General features: G+C 51.3%; 2 protein-coding genes and 2 pseudogenes across 2 annotated transcripts; all 4 read left to right on the forward strand.

Annotated features, from left to right (window-relative positions):
• The first annotated feature begins 233 nt into the window (after window positions 1-233).
• On the forward strand, window positions 234-324 carry LOC128598049 (uncharacterized; annotated as a pseudogene).
• A 4,722-nt stretch (window positions 325-5,046) lies between these two features.
• On the forward strand, window positions 5,047-6,213 carry LOC128596910 (cyclin-dependent kinase 9-like). Its single transcript, XM_053606753.1, has one exon. It carries the CDS (start codon window positions 5,095-5,097, stop codon window positions 6,211-6,213), a length of 1,119 nt encoding a protein of 372 aa, XP_053462728.1. The 5' UTR covers window positions 5,047-5,094.
• A 6,527-nt stretch (window positions 6,214-12,740) lies between these two features.
• On the forward strand, window positions 12,741-13,907 carry LOC128596912 (cyclin-dependent kinase 9-like). The gene has a single exon (XM_053606756.1). It carries the CDS (start codon window positions 12,789-12,791, stop codon window positions 13,905-13,907), a length of 1,119 nt encoding a protein of 372 aa, XP_053462731.1. The 5' UTR covers window positions 12,741-12,788.
• Window positions 13,908-20,223: 6,316 nt separating this feature from the next.
• Window positions 20,224-20,448, forward strand: LOC128595564 (small integral membrane protein 15-like; annotated as a pseudogene).
• The last annotated feature ends 2,019 nt before the right edge of the window (window positions 20,449-22,467 follow it).

The following is a 22,467-nucleotide window of genomic DNA, read 5'->3' on the forward strand; positions in this document are numbered from 1 at the left end:
CCATGGATGTCTGATCATCTGCATGGGACTGTGGAGACCGAAGTTACTTAGAACACACATGTGCTCCACATGGGTGTCATGCATGCCTGCCTGCCTGCCTGGCAAGAGAAGATGAGGTGCTCATTCTCAGCTACTCCCTGTGTTTCATAAAGGGGTGGGGAGTGGGGTTAGGAGGGAAGGAAAGAAAGAAAAGAGAGAGGGAGGGAGGGAGGGAGGAATGTGTGTCACAGCATATCCTTTAGTAGTTTATAAGCATTATGTCGTGTGTTCAAGCACACGTGTGAGATGTGCGTCCCTGGTTTGTGGGTGCTCACTCCACTGACATGCAAAAAGAAAGAAAGAGAGAAACAAGGGAAAAAAGAAAAAGTGGTGCCTTCGGCCACACAGTCAGAGCAAGTCAACAACCTGTAGAAACAGAGGAAGGGCACGCTCTGCAGCCAGAGGGAGGAGCACAAGAGGTCAGGTGCTGGGACCTCATTGGGGGTGTTCAGTTAAGAAATGTGTGTGCGTGGGTGGAGCCTGTGGCTCAAAGAGTAGGGTGCAGGCCCCATATTATACAGGGTTGGGGGTGGGGTGGGTTCAAGCCCGCCCCAGCCAAAACTGGAAAATTTTTTTTGTTGTTGTTTTCAATTTCATTCAATTCTGCTCTGATTTTGGTTATTTCTTTTCTTCTGCTGGGTTTGGGGTTGGAATGTTCTTCCTTCTTTTGTTGCATGAGATGTCCCATTAAGTTATTAACTTCCTCTCTTTCCGTTTTCTTGAGGAAGGCTTGCAGTGCTATAAATTTCCCTCTTAGGACTGCCTTTACAGTATCCTAGAGGTTCTGATAATTAGAGTCTTCATTGTTGTTTTGTTCCAAAAATTTGGGGATTTCCTTCTTAATCTCATCTATAACCCATCTATCTTTCAGCATAAGGTTATTTAGCTTCCATCTTCTTGTATGGGTATGCAGATTCCTGTTGTTATTCAGTTCAACTTTTATTCCATGATGGTCTGAGAAGATGCAAGGAATAATTTCTATTTTTTTAAATTTCCTGAGGTTAATTTGTGACCTAGGATGTGGTTGATTTTGGAGTATGTTCCATGGGCTGATGAGAAGAATGTGTATTCTGTTTCTGTTGGGATGAAATGTTCTGTAGATGTCTGCTCAGTCCAGATGTTGAATGGTTAGGTTTAAATCTAAGATTTCTTTGCTTAGCTTCTTTTTGGAGGATCTATGCGGCACTGCTAAAGGGGTGTTAAATTTTCCAACTACTATGGAATTGGAGGAAATCAAGTTGCTCATGTCTGTTAGAGTTTCTCTCATAAATTGAGGTGCGTTCTGGTTGGGTGCATAAATATTAATAATTGAAATCTCATCATATTGAGTACTACCCTTAACAAATATGAACTGTCCATCCTTATACTTCCTTATTTTGGTTGGTTTAAAGCCTATTGCGTCTGCAAATAGGATTGCAAATTTAAATTTGCCTAGCGTGTAGAAGACCATTCCTTCACTTTGAGCCTTTATTTGTCTTTTAATGTAAGATGAGATTCTTGTATGCAACAGATATCTGGCTTGAGTTTTTGTATCCAGTCAGTCCACCTGTGCCTCTTCAGAGGACAATTTAAACCATTCACATTAACTGAGAATATTGATAAGCCATTCGAGAGTCCGGTGGTAATTTTTAATTCTTTTGAGACTGTTGAAGTTGGAATTTGACCAAAAATTTCTGGATGGGTTTACTTCTGAGGTGGAAAATTATGCCAGTCTTTATGAAGGATAGATCTGAGAATATCCTGGAGAGCTGGTTTAGTTGTAGCAAATTTCTTCAACATGTGCATGTCATTAAGGTATTTAATTTCTCCATCATAAATGAAACTCAGCTTAGCTGGATACAGGATCCTCGGTTCAAAGTTATATTGTTTTAGGAGATTAAAAGTCAAAGACCATCCTCTTCTAGCTTAAAAGGTTTCAGCAGAGAAATCTGAGGTTATACTAATATACTTCACCTTGTAGGTTATGGTTTTCTTTCGTCTAGATGCTTTCAGAATTTTCTCTTTCATATGAACATTCCTGAAATTGATTATGATATGTTTAGGGGATGTCTTATATGTGATGAATCCTGCTGGAGTTATGAAAATGTCAGCTATACGAAATTCAGAATCTATTCGGAAGCCTGGCAAGTTATTGTTGATAATATCATGGAGAAGAGACTCTGTGAATTGTGAAGCAACTTCATGGCATTCAGGGAACCCAGGGTTTGCTGTGTAATTCTTCTGTTTCATAAACTCGGCACTGGGCACACAACTTGCACTGGCATTATGTAAATTCCAAGGGGAAAACAAGTGTTTGTGAACAAAATGAGGTAAGAGCCCAGGGGATTCTTTGGTGAGTGTGGAGAAATTCTGTTCGCATACTTTTAAATATTCCCGAGATTAGCACGGGGGTGGGGGGAGGGCGCGGGAAACAACACAGGAAGGGTACACTTGGGGGCGTCTCTTTCAACAGGTGCCCACCATCTAGAGTCCAAGGATTGTAACGGATCGGTTGCGGTGAGCTTTCCTTTGAGGTGACCAGTCAAACAAAATTGTGGCTGCAATCGCCACGTGTGACCCCAGCCAGGTAAACGAAGTTTAGAAATCTCAGATTCTACGGAGTGCATGGGGGGAGCTCACTATTCATGTCCAGCTAGGGGCAGGATCAGGGTCAGGGTCAGAATCAGGGTTAGGGTTAGGTTCAGGGTTCAGGCAAAGGGGCGGTGCGGTGTGTGGTTTGGATCCACCCACGCCCACCATCCCCACCCAGGAGGCCCGTTTGTCTCCCCTCATCTGCGGGTTTCACGAGGGCCTCCGGCTTCTCTCCCTCCCTGTCCCACCCACCCACCCACCCACCCACACGCCCTCTTTCCTCCCCCGGGAACTCCCCAGCCCTGTTCCACACCCTTCAGCCTGCTGGGCACGCTCGTCCCTGAAAAGGGTTAGATGGACAGACAGGGACACACCTCAGGGAGAGCCCCTGAAGACGAAGAGCTGGGGAGGCCCGAAGGCGCCGTCAGGGGAGGGAAGCAGCTGGCTGGGGTCGTGGAAATGGTGACACTGAGTAGCCACAGCCGGTCTGAAGCATGTTGCCGTGAGCCTGAGAGTGCGGGCAATGTCGGCAGGTGCGGTGACTCCCGTGGGGTGTCTCTTTGACCAGGGCGTGACGCCAAAACCCACCCTGTTCTGCTCGGTCAGAGAGGGTCACGGGCCATGTGCAAAAGCCACGGTGTGGCCATTTGGAAGAGTTCCTGCCTGTCAAGAAATACAAACTTGGAAAGGACCCTAGGCTCCGTCCTAACAGACTCAAAGCTAGGGAGAAGGTTAGCCTTTCAGAGCCTGCCCTGTCTGCCTCTCACTCAGCACCGCAAGGGCACCGTAAATCCTGCGACACTCCTTTCTTCGCTCGGCTGTTCCTGTCTGTCTTCCTAACCACTGTGGGGGGAGTGGGGGGTTGAGAGTGGGGGTGGGGGAGGGACGATGAGCAGCGGAGGGGTTGGGGGAGAAGGAGATACGGGGCAGGCCCTGGGCAGCCAGCTTCCTAGGCCAGAGTGGGCACAGCAGGGGTTTTCCCAGAAGGGAGGGTGGGTGTGTGCTCCTGTGTTTGTGTGTGCTCCCACGCGCCCGCGCCCGGGTTCTGGGGGTGGGGAGGCGGGAAACGTGGACGGACAGACTGAGATGAGAGGGCTCGGGGTGACAGGCAGGTGGGTAAGGTCCCCCGCCCCCAGCGCGATCTTCCGTGGGTAAGAAGAGCTTCGCCAGAATCTCTCCGGATCGAGTGAAAGCAGGTGCGGGAGAATGACATTCCACTAAATCTCATCAGGCTGGGCGAGGTGAGGTGGCTGACGCCTGTAACCCTAGCAGTCCGGGAGGCCAGGGCGGGAGGATCCCCGGAGCCCAAGAGTTCCCAGACCAGCCTGAGGCAGAACGAGACCTCGTCTCTCAAGATAGCCGGGCGTTGTGGAGGGTGCCTGTAGGCCCAGCTACCTGGGAGGCTGACGCGAGAGAGTCCCTCGATCCCCCGAGTTTGAGGTTGCTGTGAGCTGTGGCGTCACGGCACCCTACCGCGACCAGCTCCAGGAGGGCTGAAAGGCTGGGCGCCGAAGGTGGCTCCTGGGGCCCCGCCCTTCGCCAGGCGGTCCGGCCTCCCGAGGGTTACCCCAGAGGCCCCGCCCCACGCCCCCCACCCCCGCGCCCCTCGACAGAAACTTAGAACAGGTGTTCTAAGATCAAGATCCTGGAGGATTTCTTCCCAGACGGGACGTGTGACAGGAGATGGAATTTGGCTTTCCCAGCCGGATCCTGAGACAGAGCTCCCACTGTGGGTCCTCCGGTCGGACTGGGTCCAGCTAACTCCTGGACAGGGGGCAGCCCAGGTCAAACGTGTGGGCGTGGCTGACGGCCCCGCCGCCAGGGTGGGTGGGGCGGAGCCGACAGGGCGGGGCGCGGCTTATCCATATAAGGCGAGCAGGTGGAAGGGCTGGGGCTTCATTCCTTGCCCGACTGCGCAGCAGAGTGGTCGCTCCAGCCTGTGGCTTCCCACCCCAGGACCAGGAGCACGCCTGCCCAGCGAGGGTCAGCGAGGTTCAGCGTGCCCACACCGCCCCGGCCGCAGCTTGGGGACCGCCCCCCGCGCAGCCCGGCGGAGGCGGCCGGGTCGGAGGAGGAGCGGGGCACTGTGGCTTGCCCCGGACCTCCCTCCGCGCGCCACAGCCGCGGCAGCTTCGCCAAGGGCGGCGGCCCAGCCCGATGGAGGGGTACGCACCTGCTCGAGCCCCAGTCCCAGCCCCAGCCCCAGCGCCCCGGCTCCCTGCACCCCAGACCTGGGCTGCCGCCACCAGTGGCGGCGGCGGAGGCGCCTCTGCAGCTCCGGCTCCCCCTGGCCTCCCGGGAGCTACAAGTCCCAGGGGTCCTGGTGGCGGACGGAGGACGCCCGACGTGGGGCCGGAGCCACGAGGCGGGAAGTGGCCGCCGTGGAGGCGGAATTGTCCCCGCCGCGGAGGCCCTAGCGGCGCGGCGGCGGCAGGAGCGGCCGCAGCAGTGTCTGGGGACCGCGGCGGCACGCTGGAGGCGGCCATGGCGAGGCAGTACGACTCAGTGGAGTGTCCCTTTTGTGACGAGGTGACCAAATATGAGAAGCTCGCCAAGATCGGCCAAGGCACCTACGGGGTGGTGTTTAAGGCCAAGCACCGCCAGACCGGCCGGAAGGTGGCTCTGAAGAAGGTCCTGATGGACAACCAGCAGGCGGGCTTCCCCATTACGGCCTTGCGGGAGATCAAGATCCTCCAGCTCCTAAAACACGAGAACGTGGTCAACTTGATTGAGATTTGCCGAAGCAAACCCTCCCCGAATAACGGCTGGAGGGGCAGCATATACCTGGTGTTGGACCTCTGCGAGCATGACCTTGCTGGACTGCTGGGCAACGTTTTGGTCAAGTTCACGCTGTCTGAGATCAAGAGAGTGATGCAGATGTTGTTGAACGGCCTCTACTACCTCCACAGGAACAAAATCCTGCACAGGGACATGAAGGCTGCCAACGTGCTCATCACCCGCGATGGGGTCCTGAAGCTGGCAGACTTTGGGCTGGCGCGGGCCTTCAGCCTGGCTAAGAACCGCCAGCCCAACCGATACACCAACCGTGTGGTGACACTCTGGTACCGGCCACCGGAGCTGTTGCTCGGGGCGCGGGACTACGGGCCCCCCATTGACCTGTGGGGTGCTGGGTGCATCATGGCGGAGATGTGGATCCGCAGCCCTATCATGCAGGGCCACACGGAGCAGCACCAGCTCGCCCTCATCAGCCAGCTCTGTGGCTCCATCACCCCTGAGGTGTGGCCAAACGTGGACAGGCACGAGCTCTATGGGAAGCTGGAACTGGTCAAGGGCCAGAAACGGAAGGTCAAGGACAGGCTGCGGCCCTATGTGCGCGACCCCCACGCACTGGACCTCATCGACAAGTTGCTGGTGCTGGATCCTGCACAGCGCGTCGACAGCGATGACGCCCTCGACCACGACTTCTTCTGGTCTGATCCCATGCCCTCGGACCTCAAGGGCATGCTGTCCAACCACCTGACGTCCATGTTTGAATACCTGGCGCCGCCACGCTGGAAGGGCAGCCAGATCACCCAGCAGTCCGACAACCGGAACCGCAATCCCGCCACCATCAACCAGACGCACTTTGAGCGCGTCTTCTGAGGGCCGGTGCTTCACTGGGGCTGTTTGCCTTTTACTGCTGCTCTCTGGCGTGCTTGGAGGAGATGATGAGGCTTTTGAGCTCCTCCCTCTTGTGCATATTTTATCGATCCCTACCCTGGGCACTGGGAACAACCAGCCAGGTGGACTGCAGTGAAGCATTGGCTGAAGGGCCTGGAGGGCACTGGGTGGGTGGGTGGGTGGGGGCTGGCCCAGCTCCTGGCATTCTCGATGGGGGTGTCCAGAGAGTCTCCGCCTACCTGAGGACAGGAGCGGGTTGGGAGAAGAGGCTGACACACCAGTGACTCTGTATGGACTCTCAGAGTGATGAGGGTCGGCCCTGAGGTCCCTGGCTCATCCCCAGCCTTTCTCTGTGGGAAACTCTCTTTCTCAGTGGGAACAGGACCCGCCTCAGGAATAGACTGTTCTTCGCCAAAGCCTCAGAAGCCACGGGGCTGTCAAAAACCCTTCCCGCTTCTTTGATGGGCCAACTCGATGGTGTTTATTTATTTCTTTATTTGAGTTGTCCAGAGGCATTCCCGGATGCAGTTAGGTCAGCGACAATTAAAAGTAGACCTGCTTTCCCAGTGAAAACAACACAACACAACACAACATAACACAACACAAATTGAGAAACAAACAAAATAAGGACAATAACAACAAAGAAAAACACCAACAAACCCCACCCCACCCCTGCCCCAAAAGAACAACAACAGAAAGCAGAGTGAGCTTGGTTGGTCAAGGTCTGTGTATTCGCTTCTCTGTGTGTTGTGTTGGGCGGGAGTAGTTTTCAATGTACCTAGTTTTGGGTCCAGCAGTATCACTTCCAGCAGAGAGATGGATGCTGGAGACACACGGTTGTGGTAACCGTATAAGAAGTGGAGGGCGGAGGACACCAATGGACAACCTCTGCAGCCACCGTCCCAGAAAAGCAAACGTGAATGTCCAGGAAACCCAATCGCCTCGGTAGCGACTGGCCTAGAATGGCTGAGATGAGCTCAAAATCGATGGCAGACGCCATCCTGCTTCTACCTGGCCTGTACCAATCTCCCCCACATCCGCGGCGGGGGGGGGGGGGCGGGATTTTCTGATGTCAGAAATTCAGATCATACTTCAAACCTCGCCTGCCATTCATTAGAAACCTTCCACCCTTCCCTTTCCCACCCCCCCCACCCCAGCCCTGCCTTGCCTTCTGTGACCAACACAAGTCATGGTTGCCAACTCTCTTGAATTTCTGAAGAAATGGACTCTTTCTTCCCCGATGAGTCATCTTTCCTTTATGTCCACCACTGTTTTCTACTACAGATGCCCCTATTTGACATCCATATGCGTAGGCAAACGTTTTGATGTAGCAATTTCGATTCTAGGACTTTATCCCACAGATACACCTGCATGTATTTTACTGTCTCTCTCTCTCTCTCTCTGTGTCTGTGTGTGTGTGTCCACTCATTCACCCAAGCCACTTTTGCTAGGGAACATCTGCCTACATCTCGGTGGAGAACATTATTTGGAGTTCTAAATACTTTCCCCTGGGCAAGATGGATAGTCCATCTTGAGCTATCCACGTGTTACGTTCAAGGCGAAAAGAGCTATTTCTTTTCTTTTTCTTTCTTTTTTTTTTCTTCTCAGTCTGGCTGGGGCTGGGATCGAACACGCCACCCTCGGTATACGGGGCCGGTGCCCTACTCACTGAGCCACAGGCATCGCCCGAAAAGAACTATTTCCGAACAAAATGATGTGAGAGTATAGGGGATTGCATTTGTGAGTATGGAGGATTTGTGTTTGCGCACTTGACTGCAGGTAGTGTTAACTGTCTTGTGTCTCGGCGGACACTGGAGCTGGTGGCTTCGAACCCAGCTCGGGCCTGTCAAACAGCAGGACGATTACAACAACAAAATGGCGAGGAGGACGACGATGACAACAACAACAAGGAATGGCCGGGCGTTGTGCTGAGCGCCTGTAGTCCCAGCGTCTTGGGCTCTGAGGCCAGAGAATCGCTTGAGCCCAAGAGTTTGAGGTTGTGCGCACAGTGACACCACGGCACTCTACCCACGGGGACATAGTGAGACTCTGTCTCAAAAAAAAAAAATGTTCTCGAAGTGAGCTCGGGAACAAAACCCGCAGGTAAAGTATCCTTGCTGACAGTGAATCCTTCAACTGGTGCCTACCAAGGGTGCGGTGTTTCAGAGACAAGCATCTCTGAAACCCCCCTTCGCCATGGGTATGCAGTCAATAACCTGGATCACAAGCATTATGACAGCTCGCTGGTGACGAGCTTGCATTTGAAGTGATGAGTCAAACTGATCCCCCAACTGAAATTCTGGCTGCAATCAGCACATGAAATGAAGTTTTTGAATCTCAGTTTTTCATCTGTAGAGTGCTTGTGGGCAGCTTAATTTTCATTTGCCATGAAATGTTGCGCATCAACCGCTTTCTATCATGCAGGACGCAACCATCGTGGCTATTAAGTATGCCCACCATGTTCACAACATTTGGACCCAGCGACCCCCCAAAATCTTCTTAACCCTGGACTGGTCCTAAAAGTAAGGTCGGTTTCTCTTTGAGAAACTTGACTGGAGCATTAAGAAGGCAAACACTGATTTGCAGAACAAAAGGGAAAGTTCTCAGTACATGTCCTTTGTGCATAGTGGAAAAGATCTGGAGACCAGTTAGGTGCAATGGCTTAAGGCTCAGGAACTTTTCCCAGGCGAGAGATAGTAAATCAACTTCGTTGCGGTTTGGATCCAGTCGTTCTACCGAGAAATAGGACCTACTGGTTCTGGGCCCTACAACCAGAGGTTTTGGAGGTCGTGGATCCCCGAAATGCCCCAATTCGTTTGAGTTCCAAACGCTTTCCAATGGGCATACAATTTGAATTATCAGTGCTTCACGTTCAAGGCGAAAAGAAGCATTTCTGAAAAAATAGATCTGAGAGTATAGGGGATTCCATTCGGTATGTGTTTGCATACTTGTGTGCAGCTGCTTTGAAATAATTCCTGAAATAAGCACGGGGGTGGGGTGGGGGGAGAGCGCAAAACCAAACTGAAACAAACAAAACGAAATGAAAAAACCCCACAACACAGGGAACGTACACTTGGAGGCATCGCTTTCAACAGGGGCCGACGATCTGGAGTTCGTTAATTATAAAGGATCGGTGCTGATGAGCTTCCACGTGAGGTGACGAGTGTGACGAGTCAAACGGATCCAGATTGACATTCTGGCTGCCATCAACGCACGTGAACCCAAGCAGGTAAATGAAGTTTAGGCATCTCAGTTTTTCATGGGTGGAGTGCGTGTAGGGAGCTGACTTTTCATGTCCAGCGAACTGTTGCACACGAACCAGTTTCTATAATGGGAGATCCAACTGCCATGGCTATGAAGTATGCCCACCCACCACGTCTTCCTATTTGGACCCTGTTCCACTTGGAATCATCCTAGTCACAGACAAATAAGTTCCTCTTGAAGATAAATGACTTGACCGAAGAGAGAAAGCAAACACCAATTTGCAAAACCAAACCAAAGGTCTCAGCACAGTTCCTTGGTGCATGGTGGAAAAGATATGGAGAATAGGGAGGTCTGTTGGAGTACTGCCCGGAGGCTCAGGACCTCATTCCGGATGAAACAAAGCAAATCAACTTCATTGTACTTTGGGCCTTTTAGTTTTCCCAAGAACAAGGACCTGCCCTTTCCACGCCCTAGTCCGCCGTGGGCGTCCTGAGTCCTCCAAATTCCCCCGATAGTTTGTGTTTCATATACTCGCCACTGGGCCCACAACTTGCACTGGCATTATGTAAATTCCAAGGGGAAAACAAGTGTTTGTGAACAAAATGAGGTAAGAGCCCAGGGGATTCTTTGGTGAGTGTGGAGAAATTCTGTTCGCATACTTTTAAATATTCCCGAGATTAGCACGGGGGTGGGGGGAGGGCGCGGGAAACAACACAGGAAGGGTACACTTGGGGGCGTCTCTTTCAACAGGTGCCCACCATCTAGAGTCCAAGGATTGTAACGGATCGGTTGCGGTGAGCTTTCCTTTGAGGTGACCAGTCAAACAAAATTGTGGCTGCAATCGCCACGTGTGACCCCAGCCAGGTAAACGAAGTTTAGAAATCTCAGATTCTACGGAGTGCATGGGGGGAGCTCACTATTCATGTCCAGCTAGGGGCAGGATCAGGGTCAGGGTCAGAATCAGGGTTAGGGTTAGGTTCAGGGTTCAGGCAAAGGGGCGGTGCGGTGTGTGGTTTGGATCCACCCACGCCCACCATCCCCACCCAGGAGGCCCGTTTGTCTCCCCTCATCTGCGGGTTTCACGAGGGCCTCCGGCTTCTCTCCCTCCCTGTCCCACCCACCCACCCACCCACCCACACGCCCTCTTTCCTCCCCCGGGAACTCCCCAGCCCTGTTCCACACCCTTCAGCCTGCTGGGCACGCTCGTCCCTGAAAAGGGTTAGATGGACAGACAGGGACACACCTCAGGGAGAGCCCCTGAAGACGAAGAGCTGGGGAGGCCCGAAGGCGCCGTCAGGGGAGGGAAGCAGCTGGCTGGGGTCGTGGAAATGGTGACACTGAGTAGCCACAGCCGGTCTGAAGCATGTTGCCGTGAGCCTGAGAGTGCGGGCAATGTCGGCAGGTGCGGTGACTCCCGTGGGGTGTCTCTTTGACCAGGGCGTGACGCCAAAACCCACCCTGTTCTGCTCGGTCAGAGAGGGTCACGGGCCATGTGCAAAAGCCACGGTGTGGCCATTTGGAAGAGTTCCTGCCTGTCAAGAAATACAAACTTGGAAAGGACCCTAGGCTCCGTCCTAACAGACTCAAAGCTAGGGAGAAGGTTAGCCTTTCAGAGCCTGCCCTGTCTGCCTCTCACTCAGCACCGCAAGGGCACCGTAAATCCTGCGACACTCCTTTCTTCGCTCGGCTGTTCCTGTCTGTCTTCCTAACCACTGTGGGGGGAGTGGGGGGTTGAGAGTGGGGGTGGGGGAGGGACGATGAGCAGCGGAGGGGTTGGGGGAGAAGGAGATACGGGGCAGGCCCTGGGCAGCCAGCTTCCTAGGCCAGAGTGGGCACAGCAGGGGTTTTCCCAGAAGGGAGGGTGGGTGTGTGCTCCTGTGTTTGTGTGTGCTCCCACGCGCCCGCGCCCGGGTTCTGGGGGTGGGGAGGCGGGAAACGTGGACGGACAGACTGAGATGAGAGGGCTCGGGGTGACAGGCAGGTGGGTAAGGTCCCCCGCCCCCAGCGCGATCTTCCGTGGGTAAGAAGAGCTTCGCCAGAATCTCTCCGGATCGAGTGAAAGCAGGTGCGGGAGAATGACATTCCACTAAATCTCATCAGGCTGGGCGAGGTGAGGTGGCTGACGCCTGTAACCCTAGCAGTCCGGGAGGCCAGGGCGGGAGGATCCCCGGAGCCCAAGAGTTCCCAGACCAGCCTGAGGCAGAACGAGACCTCGTCTCTCAAGATAGCCGGGCGTTGTGGAGGGTGCCTGTAGGCCCAGCTACCTGGGAGGCTGACGCGAGAGAGTCCCTCGATCCCCCGAGTTTGAGGTTGCTGTGAGCTGTGGCGTCACGGCACCCTACCGCGACCAGCTCCAGGAGGGCTGAAAGGCTGGGCGCCGAAGGTGGCTCCTGGGGCCCCGCCCTTCGCCAGGCGGTCCGGCCTCCCGAGGGTTACCCCAGAGGCCCCGCCCCACGCCCCCCACCCCCGCGCCCCTCGACAGAAACTTAGAACAGGTGTTCTAAGATCAAGATCCTGGAGGATTTCTTCCCAGACGGGACGTGTGACAGGAGATGGAATTTGGCTTTCCCAGCCGGATCCTGAGACAGAGCTCCCACTGTGGGTCCTCCGGTCGGACTGGGTCCAGCTAACTCCTGGACAGGGGGCAGCCCAGGTCAAACGTGTGGGCGTGGCTGACGGCCCCGCCGCCAGGGTGGGTGGGGCGGAGCCGACAGGGCGGGGCGCGGCTTATCCATATAAGGCGAGCAGGTGGAAGGGCTGGGGCTTCATTCCTTGCCCGACTGCGCAGCAGAGTGGTCGCTCCAGCCTGTGGCTTCCCACCCCAGGACCAGGAGCACGCCTGCCCAGCGAGGGTCAGCGAGGTTCAGCGTGCCCACACCGCCCCGGCCGCAGCTTGGGGACCGCCCCCCGCGCAGCCCGGCGGAGGCGGCCGGGTCGGAGGAGGAGCGGGGCACTGTGGCTTGCCCCGGACCTCCCTCCGCGCGCCACAGCCGCGGCAGCTTCGCCAAGGGCGGCGGCCCAGCCCGATGGAGGGGTACGCACCTGCTCGAGCCCCAGTCCCAGCCCCAGCCCCAGCGCCCCGGCTCCCTGCACCCCAGACCTGGGCTGCCGCCACCAGTGGCGGCGGCGGAGGCGCCTCTGCAGCTCCGGCTCCCCCTGGCCTCCCGGGAGCTACAAGTCCCAGGGGTCCTGGTGGCGGACGGAGGACGCCCGACGTGGGGCCGGAGCCACGAGGCGGGAAGTGGCCGCCGTGGAGGCGGAATTGTCCCCGCCGCGGAGGCCCTAGCGGCGCGGCGGCGGCAGGAGCGGCCGCAGCAGTGTCTGGGGACCGCGGCGGCACGCTGGAGGCGGCCATGGCGAGGCAGTACGACTCAGTGGAGTGTCCCTTTTGTGACGAGGTGACCAAATATGAGAAGCTCGCCAAGATCGGCCAAGGCACCTACGGGGTGGTGTTTAAGGCCAAGCACCGCCAGACCGGCCGGAAGGTGGCTCTGAAGAAGGTCCTGATGGACAACCAGCAGGCGGGCTTCCCCATTACGGCCTTGCGGGAGATCAAGATCCTCCAGCTCCTAAAACACGAGAACGTGGTCAACTTGATTGAGATTTGCCGAAGCAAACCCTCCCCGAATAACGGCTGGAGGGGCAGCATATACCTGGTGTTGGACCTCTGCGAGCATGACCTTGCTGGACTGCTGGGCAACGTTTTGGTCAAGTTCACGCTGTCTGAGATCAAGAGAGTGATGCAGATGTTGTTGAACGGCCTCTACTACCTCCACAGGAACAAAATCCTGCACAGGGACATGAAGGCTGCCAACGTGCTCATCACCCGCGATGGGGTCCTGAAGCTGGCAGACTTTGGGCTGGCGCGGGCCTTCAGCCTGGCTAAGAACCGCCAGCCCAACCGATACACCAACCGTGTGGTGACACTCTGGTACCGGCCACCGGAGCTGTTGCTCGGGGCGCGGGACTACGGGCCCCCCATTGACCTGTGGGGTGCTGGGTGCATCATGGCGGAGATGTGGATCCGCAGCCCTATCATGCAGGGCCACACGGAGCAGCACCAGCTCGCCCTCATCAGCCAGCTCTGTGGCTCCATCACCCCTGAGGTGTGGCCAAACGTGGACAGGCACGAGCTCTATGGGAAGCTGGAACTGGTCAAGGGCCAGAAACGGAAGGTCAAGGACAGGCTGCGGCCCTATGTGCGCGACCCCCACGCACTGGACCTCATCGACAAGTTGCTGGTGCTGGATCCTGCACAGCGCGTCGACAGCGATGACGCCCTCGACCACGACTTCTTCTGGTCTGATCCCATGCCCTCGGACCTCAAGGGCATGCTGTCCAACCACCTGACGTCCATGTTTGAATACCTGGCGCCGCCACGCTGGAAGGGCAGCCAGATCACCCAGCAGTCCGACAACCGGAACCGCAATCCCGCCACCATCAACCAGACGCACTTTGAGCGCGTCTTCTGAGGGCCGGTGCTTCACTGGGGCTGTTTGCCTTTTACTGCTGCTCTCTGGCGTGCTTGGAGGAGATGATGAGGCTTTTGAGCTCCTCCCTCTTGTGCATATTTTATCGATCCCTACCCTGGGCACTGGGAACAACCAGCCAGGTGGACTGCAGTGAAGCATTGGCTGAAGGGCCTGGAGGGCACTGGGTGGGTGGGTGGGTGGGGGCTGGCCCAGCTCCTGGCATTCTCGATGGGGGTGTCCAGAGAGTCTCCGCCTACCTGAGGACAGGAGCGGGTTGGGAGAAGAGGCTGACACACCAGTGACTCTGTATGGACTCTCAGAGTGATGAGGGTCGGCCCTGAGGTCCCTGGCTCATCCCCAGCCTTTCTCTGTGGGAAACTCTCTTTCTCAGTGGGAACAGGACCCGCCTCAGGAATAGACTGTTCTTCGCCAAAGCCTCAGAAGCCACGGGGCTGTCAAAAACCCTTCCCGCTTCTTTGATGGGCCAACTCGATGGTGTTTATTTATTTCTTTATTTGAGTTGTCCAGAGGCATTCCCGGATGCAGTTAGGTCAGCGACAATTAAAAGTAGACCTGCTTTCCCAGTGAAAACAACACAACACAACACAACATAACACAACACAAATTGAGAAACAAACAAAATAAGGACAATAACAACAAAGAAAAACACCAACAAACCCCACCCCACCCCTGCCCCAAAAGAACAACAACAGAAAGCAGAGTGAGCTTGGTTGGTCAAGGTCTGTGTATTCGCTTCTCTGTGTGTTGTGTTGGGCGGGAGTAGTTTTCAATGTACCTAGTTTTGGGTCCAGCAGTATCACTTCCAGCAGAGAGATGGATGCTGGAGACACACGGTTGTGGTAACCGTATAAGAAGTGGAGGGCGGAGGACACCAATGGACAACCTCTGCAGCCACCGTCCCAGAAAAGCAAACGTGAATGTCCAGGAAACCCAATCGCCTCGGTAGCGACTGGCCTAGAATGGCTGAGATGAGCTCAAAATCGATGGCAGACGCCATCCTGCTTCTACCTGGCCTGTACCAATCTCCCCCACATCCGCGGCGGGGGGGGGGGGGGCGGGATTTTCTGATGTCAGAAATTCAGATCATACTTCAAACCTCGCCTGCCATTCATTAGAAACCTTCCACCCTTCCCTTTCCCACCCCCCCCACCCCAGCCCTGCCTTGCCTTCTGTGACCAACACAAGTCATGGTTGCCAACTCTCTTGAATTTCTGAAGAAATGGACTCTTTCTTCCCCGATGAGTCATCTTTCCTTTATGTCCACCACTGTTTTCTACTACAGATGCCCCTATTTGACATCCATATGCGTAGGCAAACGTTTTGATGTAGCAATTTCGAATGTAGGACTTTATCTCACAGATACACCTGCATGTATTTTTCTTTCTGTGTGTGTGTGTGTGTGTGTGTGTGTGTGTGTGTGTGTGTCTCCACTCATTCACCGAAGCCACTTTTGCCATGGAACATCTGCCTACATCTTGGAGGAGAACTTTAGTTGGAGTTCTAGATTCTTTCCACTGATCATACATCTTGAACTATCCATCTGTCTGGAAAAGAGATATATATTTTCTTTTTTTTTCTCAGTCTGGATGTTTCCGGGATCAACCCCACCACCCTCCATGTATGGGGCTGTGCCCTACTCATTGAGCCACAGGCACCACCCCAAAAGAACTATTTCTAAAGAAAATGATGTAAGGTTATAGGATTTTGAGTTTTTGAGTACAGAGAATTTGTGTTTGCACACTTGCCTGTAGGTAGTGTTAACTGTCTTGTGGCTGCTGGGGCCCTAGCCACACACAGCCGCGACAGTCCAGTGCGGCCCTGGCAGCAGGGAAGTAGGCAGGACGCAAGGCCTGTACAGCGTGGCCTGGGCCCTGACGCCAGGGGCCAGATCTCTTGGGGTGGTGGGGGTCAGGCCGCGGGAGGCCTCACGGAGGCTTCCCCACCAGGGTGCGAAGACCAGCAGGAAGGGCGGGGGTGCAGGCCGGCGGAGCGAGCGGCAGCCAAGCCTCAGGGTCTCCCCACTGCTGCCAACAGCCTTGGCAGCCAGGGTCAGAGCCCTTGGACTTGGTCGTGGCCACCGCCAGGATGGGGCAAGGCATCGCCCAGCTGTGCCTCCTCAGGCTGCCTAGGGATGTGGCAGCGAGGTTGACCCCCAAGTCCCGCCTCAGATCCTCATGTTGAAAGAGCAAGAGGTAAAGGGCGTAGGGTCCCCATCCCCCAGAAGCCATCTTGGAAAGGGGTGGGGTTGGGGGCCAAGGTAAGCGCCCTGCAGCCTCCGGGGGAAGACTGATGATGACTCCCCCGCCCGCTAGGGGCCAGCCGGGCACCAAGGTCAACTCTGGTTCTCGGGTGGAAAAGGTCAGCCACCCGCTTCAGGTTGGCTGGCCAGGCTGTGCAGTGCCGCGGCGGTGGAAAGAAAGGTAGGGTGAAAGAGTAGGAGGCGGCAGGGTGGTGGGGCCGGGGCGGCGGTGTCGCCGCCTCCCCGCCCTTGGGGTGACCAGGGCCTCTGGCAAGGCCTGCGTGGCAGGATAGGGCGACTGGCGGAGATCCGCGCCCCAGGCACAGTGCGGCCTGGGAGTCCCGCCACCCTCCCACACCGGTCCAGACTACCACCGCCCCCTTCACAACTGCAACAAAAATAATGGCCGGGCATTTTGGTAGGCGACTGGAGTCATAGCTGTTTGGGAGTCTGAGGCAAATGACTCACTTAATTGTAAGAGTGGCTTATTTATATGAGTTGGAGCTTGGTATCAGCTGTGTCGCCAAATCAGTCTACCCAGGGCAACAGCTTGAGACTCTGTCTCAAAAAAAAACCAACAGCAAAAAACTCTGTACGAGAGAACTTTTTTTTGGGGGGGTGGGGTGGGGGCGGAGACAGATTCTCACTATGTTGCCCTCAGTGGAGTTCTTTGGCATAACAGCTCACACCAACCTCCAACTCTTGGGCTTAAGGGATTCACTTCCCTCAGCCTCCCAAGTAGCTGGGACTGCAGGCGCCTGCCAGAACACTGGGCTATTTGGTGCAGTTGTCATTGTTTTTTAAGCAGGCTTGGGCTGGGCTGGAACCACAGTCTGGACGTATGTGGTTGGCACCCTACTTACTGAGCTCTGGTGCCAAGCCTAGAAGGGAACTTTAAAAAGAAGAAAACCCAGTTCTTACATTGGTCAAACCATAGATTTAACACACATCTTTCCACATTTAGTACCATCTGAAAAACAAGTTAATTATTCATTCAAGTCCAGGCATGATGGCACTTGGAGGCTGAGGCAGGTGGATTGCTTGAGCTCACGAGTTCAAGACCAGCCTAAGCAAAAGCAAGACCCCAGTCTCTACTAAAAATAGAAAAAACTGATGAAAGAGGATTGCTTGTATCTGAGTTGGAGGTTGCTGTGAACCATGACACTACCATACTTTAGCCAGGGTAACAGCTTGAGACTCTGTCTCAAAAAAAAAAAAATCTATTCAAATTTAAAAAACAAACATAACCACTCTTAACAAAAAATAAGTAATATTCTTTCTGAAACATTAAAAAGATACCAAGATCTTTTTATGATCTGTGTGCCTTAAAGGATAACATTTGTACATACTGGGTTTGAAAAAATATAAGAAGATTCAATTTTATTTTTTTATCATTAAAATTTTAATCATTAGGCATATTAATGTCACATATAGTTATAAACATTTTTAAAAGCTATATTTTCCAATATGATACCAAGTAAACATAGCTGATATAGATTACATAAGTGAACATTTTAATTATGTAAGAACCATCAGAATACTGTTACAGTGATAGAAAAATATCTTCTTTCTAATCATTCACATTCAGCAATAGTGAAAATGCTGTCCATATACATCATCTCTGAACAACTCCCTTCATGTCTGTTTCAAACTTGCTACGCCATCTATTGCTATTTAGATGATTGCACAGTTCACCATACAAATGTATCCCACTTGGATCCTCAATAAGTCTGATGAGGCAGATAACTTCCCAATCACAAAAACTTAAGATAAATATTGTGCAAATAAGCATGGAAATCAGACCTGCTGTAATCAGGAGGAACAGACAACTCTAAAAGAAACACTGCACGTGTAACACCTGCTGCATTTGTACCCACTGGCCTGCATTCTCTGCCTCGCCTCCTTTTCTCTGAAGTGCTGAAGTGTAATTACACTAGAAAGTTACTAACGTGTAATATGAGAGAACTATGTTTAAGAAAGCAAGGCTTTCAGATAAGTAATCTCCAAATATTTTCTATCATATATTTTTATGATCTTTCTTATAAAGGAGTGCTTTGTGTGCAACACCTGCAAATAGCAGTAAGTCTACATTTCACTCAAGCCCAATCAAGGACATGAAGCACAGTACAATGGCAGCAATGATTTCCAGGGCAGCATGTGCAAAATTCAATATTTTGCTGTCTATTTACATCATTGTGATCAGAAAAGAAAAGTCCCAAAACTTCCTTTCCCATTGCACTTGAACTGATTCCCCACAATTCTGACAAACATCTCCTATGACATGAGGTTGTTATCAGCCTGTGTGACCTCCCAGCTCATTCAGCCTTTCTTCTTCATTTGGCATTTTTGGGTAGAGGCAGAAGCTAGTTCATTTATAATTTCACAATTTCCGGCTCAGTGCCTGTGGCTCAAGAGGCTAAGGCACCAGCCACATACATCTGAGCTGGCAGGTTCAAATCCAGCCCGGGCCTGCCAAACAACAATGACTGCTGCAACCAAAAAATAGCCTGGCATTGTGGTGGGCTCCTGTAGTCCCAGCTACTTGGGAGGTGGAGGCAGGAGAATCACTTTAGCCTAGGAGTTGGAGATTGCTGTGAGCCATGATGCCATGGCACTCTACCCAGGGTAACAGCTTGAGGCTCTGTCTCAAACAATAAAAATAAAAAATAAATAAAAAATAATTTCACAATTTCCTCCGACTGTCTCAGAAAGGTTGTATCTCTCATGAAGCTCCATTTGACCAGCTGCACATTGAACTAGCTCTTCCAGACCTGCTCTTCCAGACCTACGTTTCCAGCTGCATCTGCCTCTCCACTCAGTCTGAAGTCTAAGTGTTCTATTTCCTAGAAAAACAACAAATTATAATGAAGTTAATGTGTAAGCTAGCTCAACTAAAACATGTATTTTTTACATAGTTAGGGTTTTCAAGTTTTTTCTCCCAATTCCTACTGTCATTTAACAAATCTTTTGCCATAAGAATCTCAACAGGCAGATGCCTTGTTTTTTGTGGCAAGGTTCCTGGTACTTACACATGATCACCCATTTCAAACACCCATTCTGTTTACCCTTTTTATCCTAGAATCTCATTCACTCAACAGACACACTCTGGATATTTACAATTTGCTAAGTTATATTAGGAGCTAGGATGCAAATGCTCATAAGACAATGCTCCTTTTCTTAAATGAACTCCTAATCCAGCAACTAATTCTAGATGGGCCCCATGATTCCACTGGCATTACTTCATGATTGTTAAATAGCAAAAGGGTTTTGCATTGCAATTTTGCAATGTAATTAAGGTTACCAATCAGTTTTCTCCAGTTGATTGAAAAGAGGTCAGTGAGATTCTAAGCAGGACAGCTTTGCTTTAAGGGAGGTACTCTGTGACTGAGAGGTGGCAGGGCCAGGGCCTAAGAGCAGCCTGTAGGAGTTGAGTATTATATTATCCCAGCCAGCAGCCAATAAGAAAACAGAGGCCTATGGGCGCTGCCTGTGGCTCAGTGAGTAGAGCACTAGCCCCACATACTGAGGGTGGCTGGTAGGAATCCGGCCCCCGGCCAACTGCAACAAAAAATAGCCGGGCGTTGTGGTGGGCGCCTGCGGTCCCAGCTACTTGGGAGGCGAGGCAAGAGAATTGCCTAAGCCCAAGAGCTGTAGGTTGCTGTGAGCTATGATGCCACCACACTCTACCGAGGGGGACAAAGTGAAACTCTTGTCTCTTAAAAAAAAAAAAAAAAGAGGATCCCCATCCCTGGCACAACATAAGGACGGCTGTTGCCTAGGTTTTGTTCCAGTTCCTAGCGCAGGCAGTTGCCGTGCTAGGTGTCGGTGGGGCCGACGCCGGTTCCCCGGGATTTTTGGCTCTGCGGAGTGGCCCACGCTTACCAAGGCTGAGGGGGACGAGTGAACATGGTTCCCATGGGCCAGCAGCCACGTTAGCTCACCCACAGTATAGAATTTAAACCTTCTAAAGGTAGTCCAGAATTGTGATTGGCTCACTAATAATACCAGGACAAAGTTAAGAGATCACAACTCAAGCATCCTAAGACTGCTATGAAGATGTTTGATATTTAGGCTTGGGCTAAGTGTGTTGTGGAATGGGCTGCAAAGGACCCATATGGCTTCCTTACAATAGTTATTTTGGCCCTTACTCCACTGTTGCTAGCAAGTGCTGTATTGTCTTGGAAGTTGGCCAACATGATTGAGGCCAGGGAGAAGGAGCAAAAGAGGAAACAAAAACGTCAAGAAAATATTGCAAAAGCTAAACGACTAGAGAAGGATTGAAGGAATGAACAGGCTCCATGATCAGAGGGAAAAATCATTTGGCAAATTACGCAGCTTTGGAAGGACCCACTAAGGTTTCTTTTTTGGGTTTCTCAACAGTATTACTTAGCAAAGGAAATTCGACCAAATGGAAGACTCATGCTAATTCTAACCTCAATACTGTAGTAACTTTTAGGTTTGGGTGTAGAAGTGTGTTGGTATCTATTGACAGTTACTGTAAATTAGCTTTTACTATGGTACAAATTCTTTATAACTGACTTAATCATTTGCCATTTTTATAGTTTACATACTGAAAAAAAATCCTGTGGAGAAAATTATTTTAGATTATGAACTCTTCAAATTAGCTATTTAAAATGGGGCCCTTTTCTAGACAACGAAAATCAAGAATGAACTTAATTCAAAGGAAGTCAGAATTGAACTTTCTGAGGTGAAAAGTGTCCATTGTCTAAAGAGAGAGATATAGTATCTTAATCACATCTTTTATCTTTATTGCTTATTACTTAGAATAATTTCTGGCTTAAAGCAAAATAATAATCAATTACTTTCTATTTTCTGCATTTTCTGATATTTTTCGAGACAACTGGCAATTAGAAAGACATTCTGCATTTTTTAAACCTAGTTTTGTCAAGAATTGTCTTAACTATATAGAATACCACCTACTGGATATAATAATTTTTGTACTTAGTGAACACTGCCATTTTCTTATGGATGACTTGAAAAGAGTAATACTATGATTTATAGCTTTCAATAAAAACACTGTAGTACCTTGGAACCAGTACCTTGAAAGTAGAACTGTGTAACAGTTAAAATGTATTAACACATAATTTTCTGATAATATAGAAAATTTGTTTTTAATTCCATTCTTCATTTTGATTTATATGGTAGTGGTGTCCAGTACTTTTTGATCAAACAGGTTCAAAGCAAAAACAAAAATTTCTCATTAAAAAAAAAAACTCTTAACAGTTAAGTTATACTTTGTAACTATTAAAGAAAGACTTAAAATTTGGAAAACATTTTGTTGGCAGTGTAGTAATTGGGTGAAAAGGATAAATTATGTTAAAGTGAGAATGTTCTATAATTAGAAATGAAAAACTAAAGTATGTTTCTGTCTGTTAAGTAGTATAACTGGACTTTTTCTCTACTAAACATGGCTTTTATAAATGCCTGATTCAGTAATTGTATTCACTGACTCAGTATCTTTTTTTTTTTTTTTTTTTTTTTGCAGTTTTTGGCCGGGGTCGGGTTTGAACTTGCCACCTTCCTCCGGTATATGGGGCTGGCACCCCACTCACTGAGCCACAGGTGCTGCCCCATTGACTCAGTATCTAATAGCTTATTAATGTCTTCTACAACTCTGATAATTTTTTATTATAAACAATTTTAACAGCTCTAATTTAAAAATGAAACTATATATTGAAATAAATCTGGCCTAGCCATCTAAACAACAGCTAAATAACTGCAACCAAAAAATAGCAGGGTATTGTGGTGGGTGCCTGTAGTCCCAGCCACTTGGGAGGCTGAGGCAAGAGAATCGCTTAAGCACAGGAGTTTGAGATTGCTGTGACCTGTGATTCCAGAGCATTCTACCCAGGGAGGGCGACATAGTGAAAGTCTATTTCAGAAAAAAAAAAAAGAATATAACAAATACATAGAGAATGAAGAAAAATGAGCAATGTGGCCATTATTACACTTTTTTTTTTTTGAGACAGAGCTTCAAGCTGTCACCCTGGGTAAAGTGCTGTGACTTCACAGCTCACAGCAACCTCCAAATCTTGGGCTCAAGCGATTCTCCTTCCTCAGCCTCCCAAATAGCTGGGACTACAGGCACTGGCCACAATGCCCGGCTATTTTTTGGTTGCAGCCGTCATTGTTGTTTGGTGGGCCCTGGCTGGATTTGAACCCGCCAGCTCGGGTGTATGTGGCTGGCGCCTCAGCCACTTAAGCCACAGGCACCGAGCCATTATTACTTAAGTGACTCATATTCTGAAGATTTACCAAAGAAATCACCTAATTTTTTTC

Source organism: Nycticebus coucang, chromosome 10, assembly GCF_027406575.1.
Source record: "Nycticebus coucang isolate mNycCou1 chromosome 10, mNycCou1.pri, whole genome shotgun sequence".
In the NCBI taxonomy this organism is placed as follows: domain Eukaryota; kingdom Metazoa; phylum Chordata; class Mammalia; order Primates; family Lorisidae; genus Nycticebus; species Nycticebus coucang.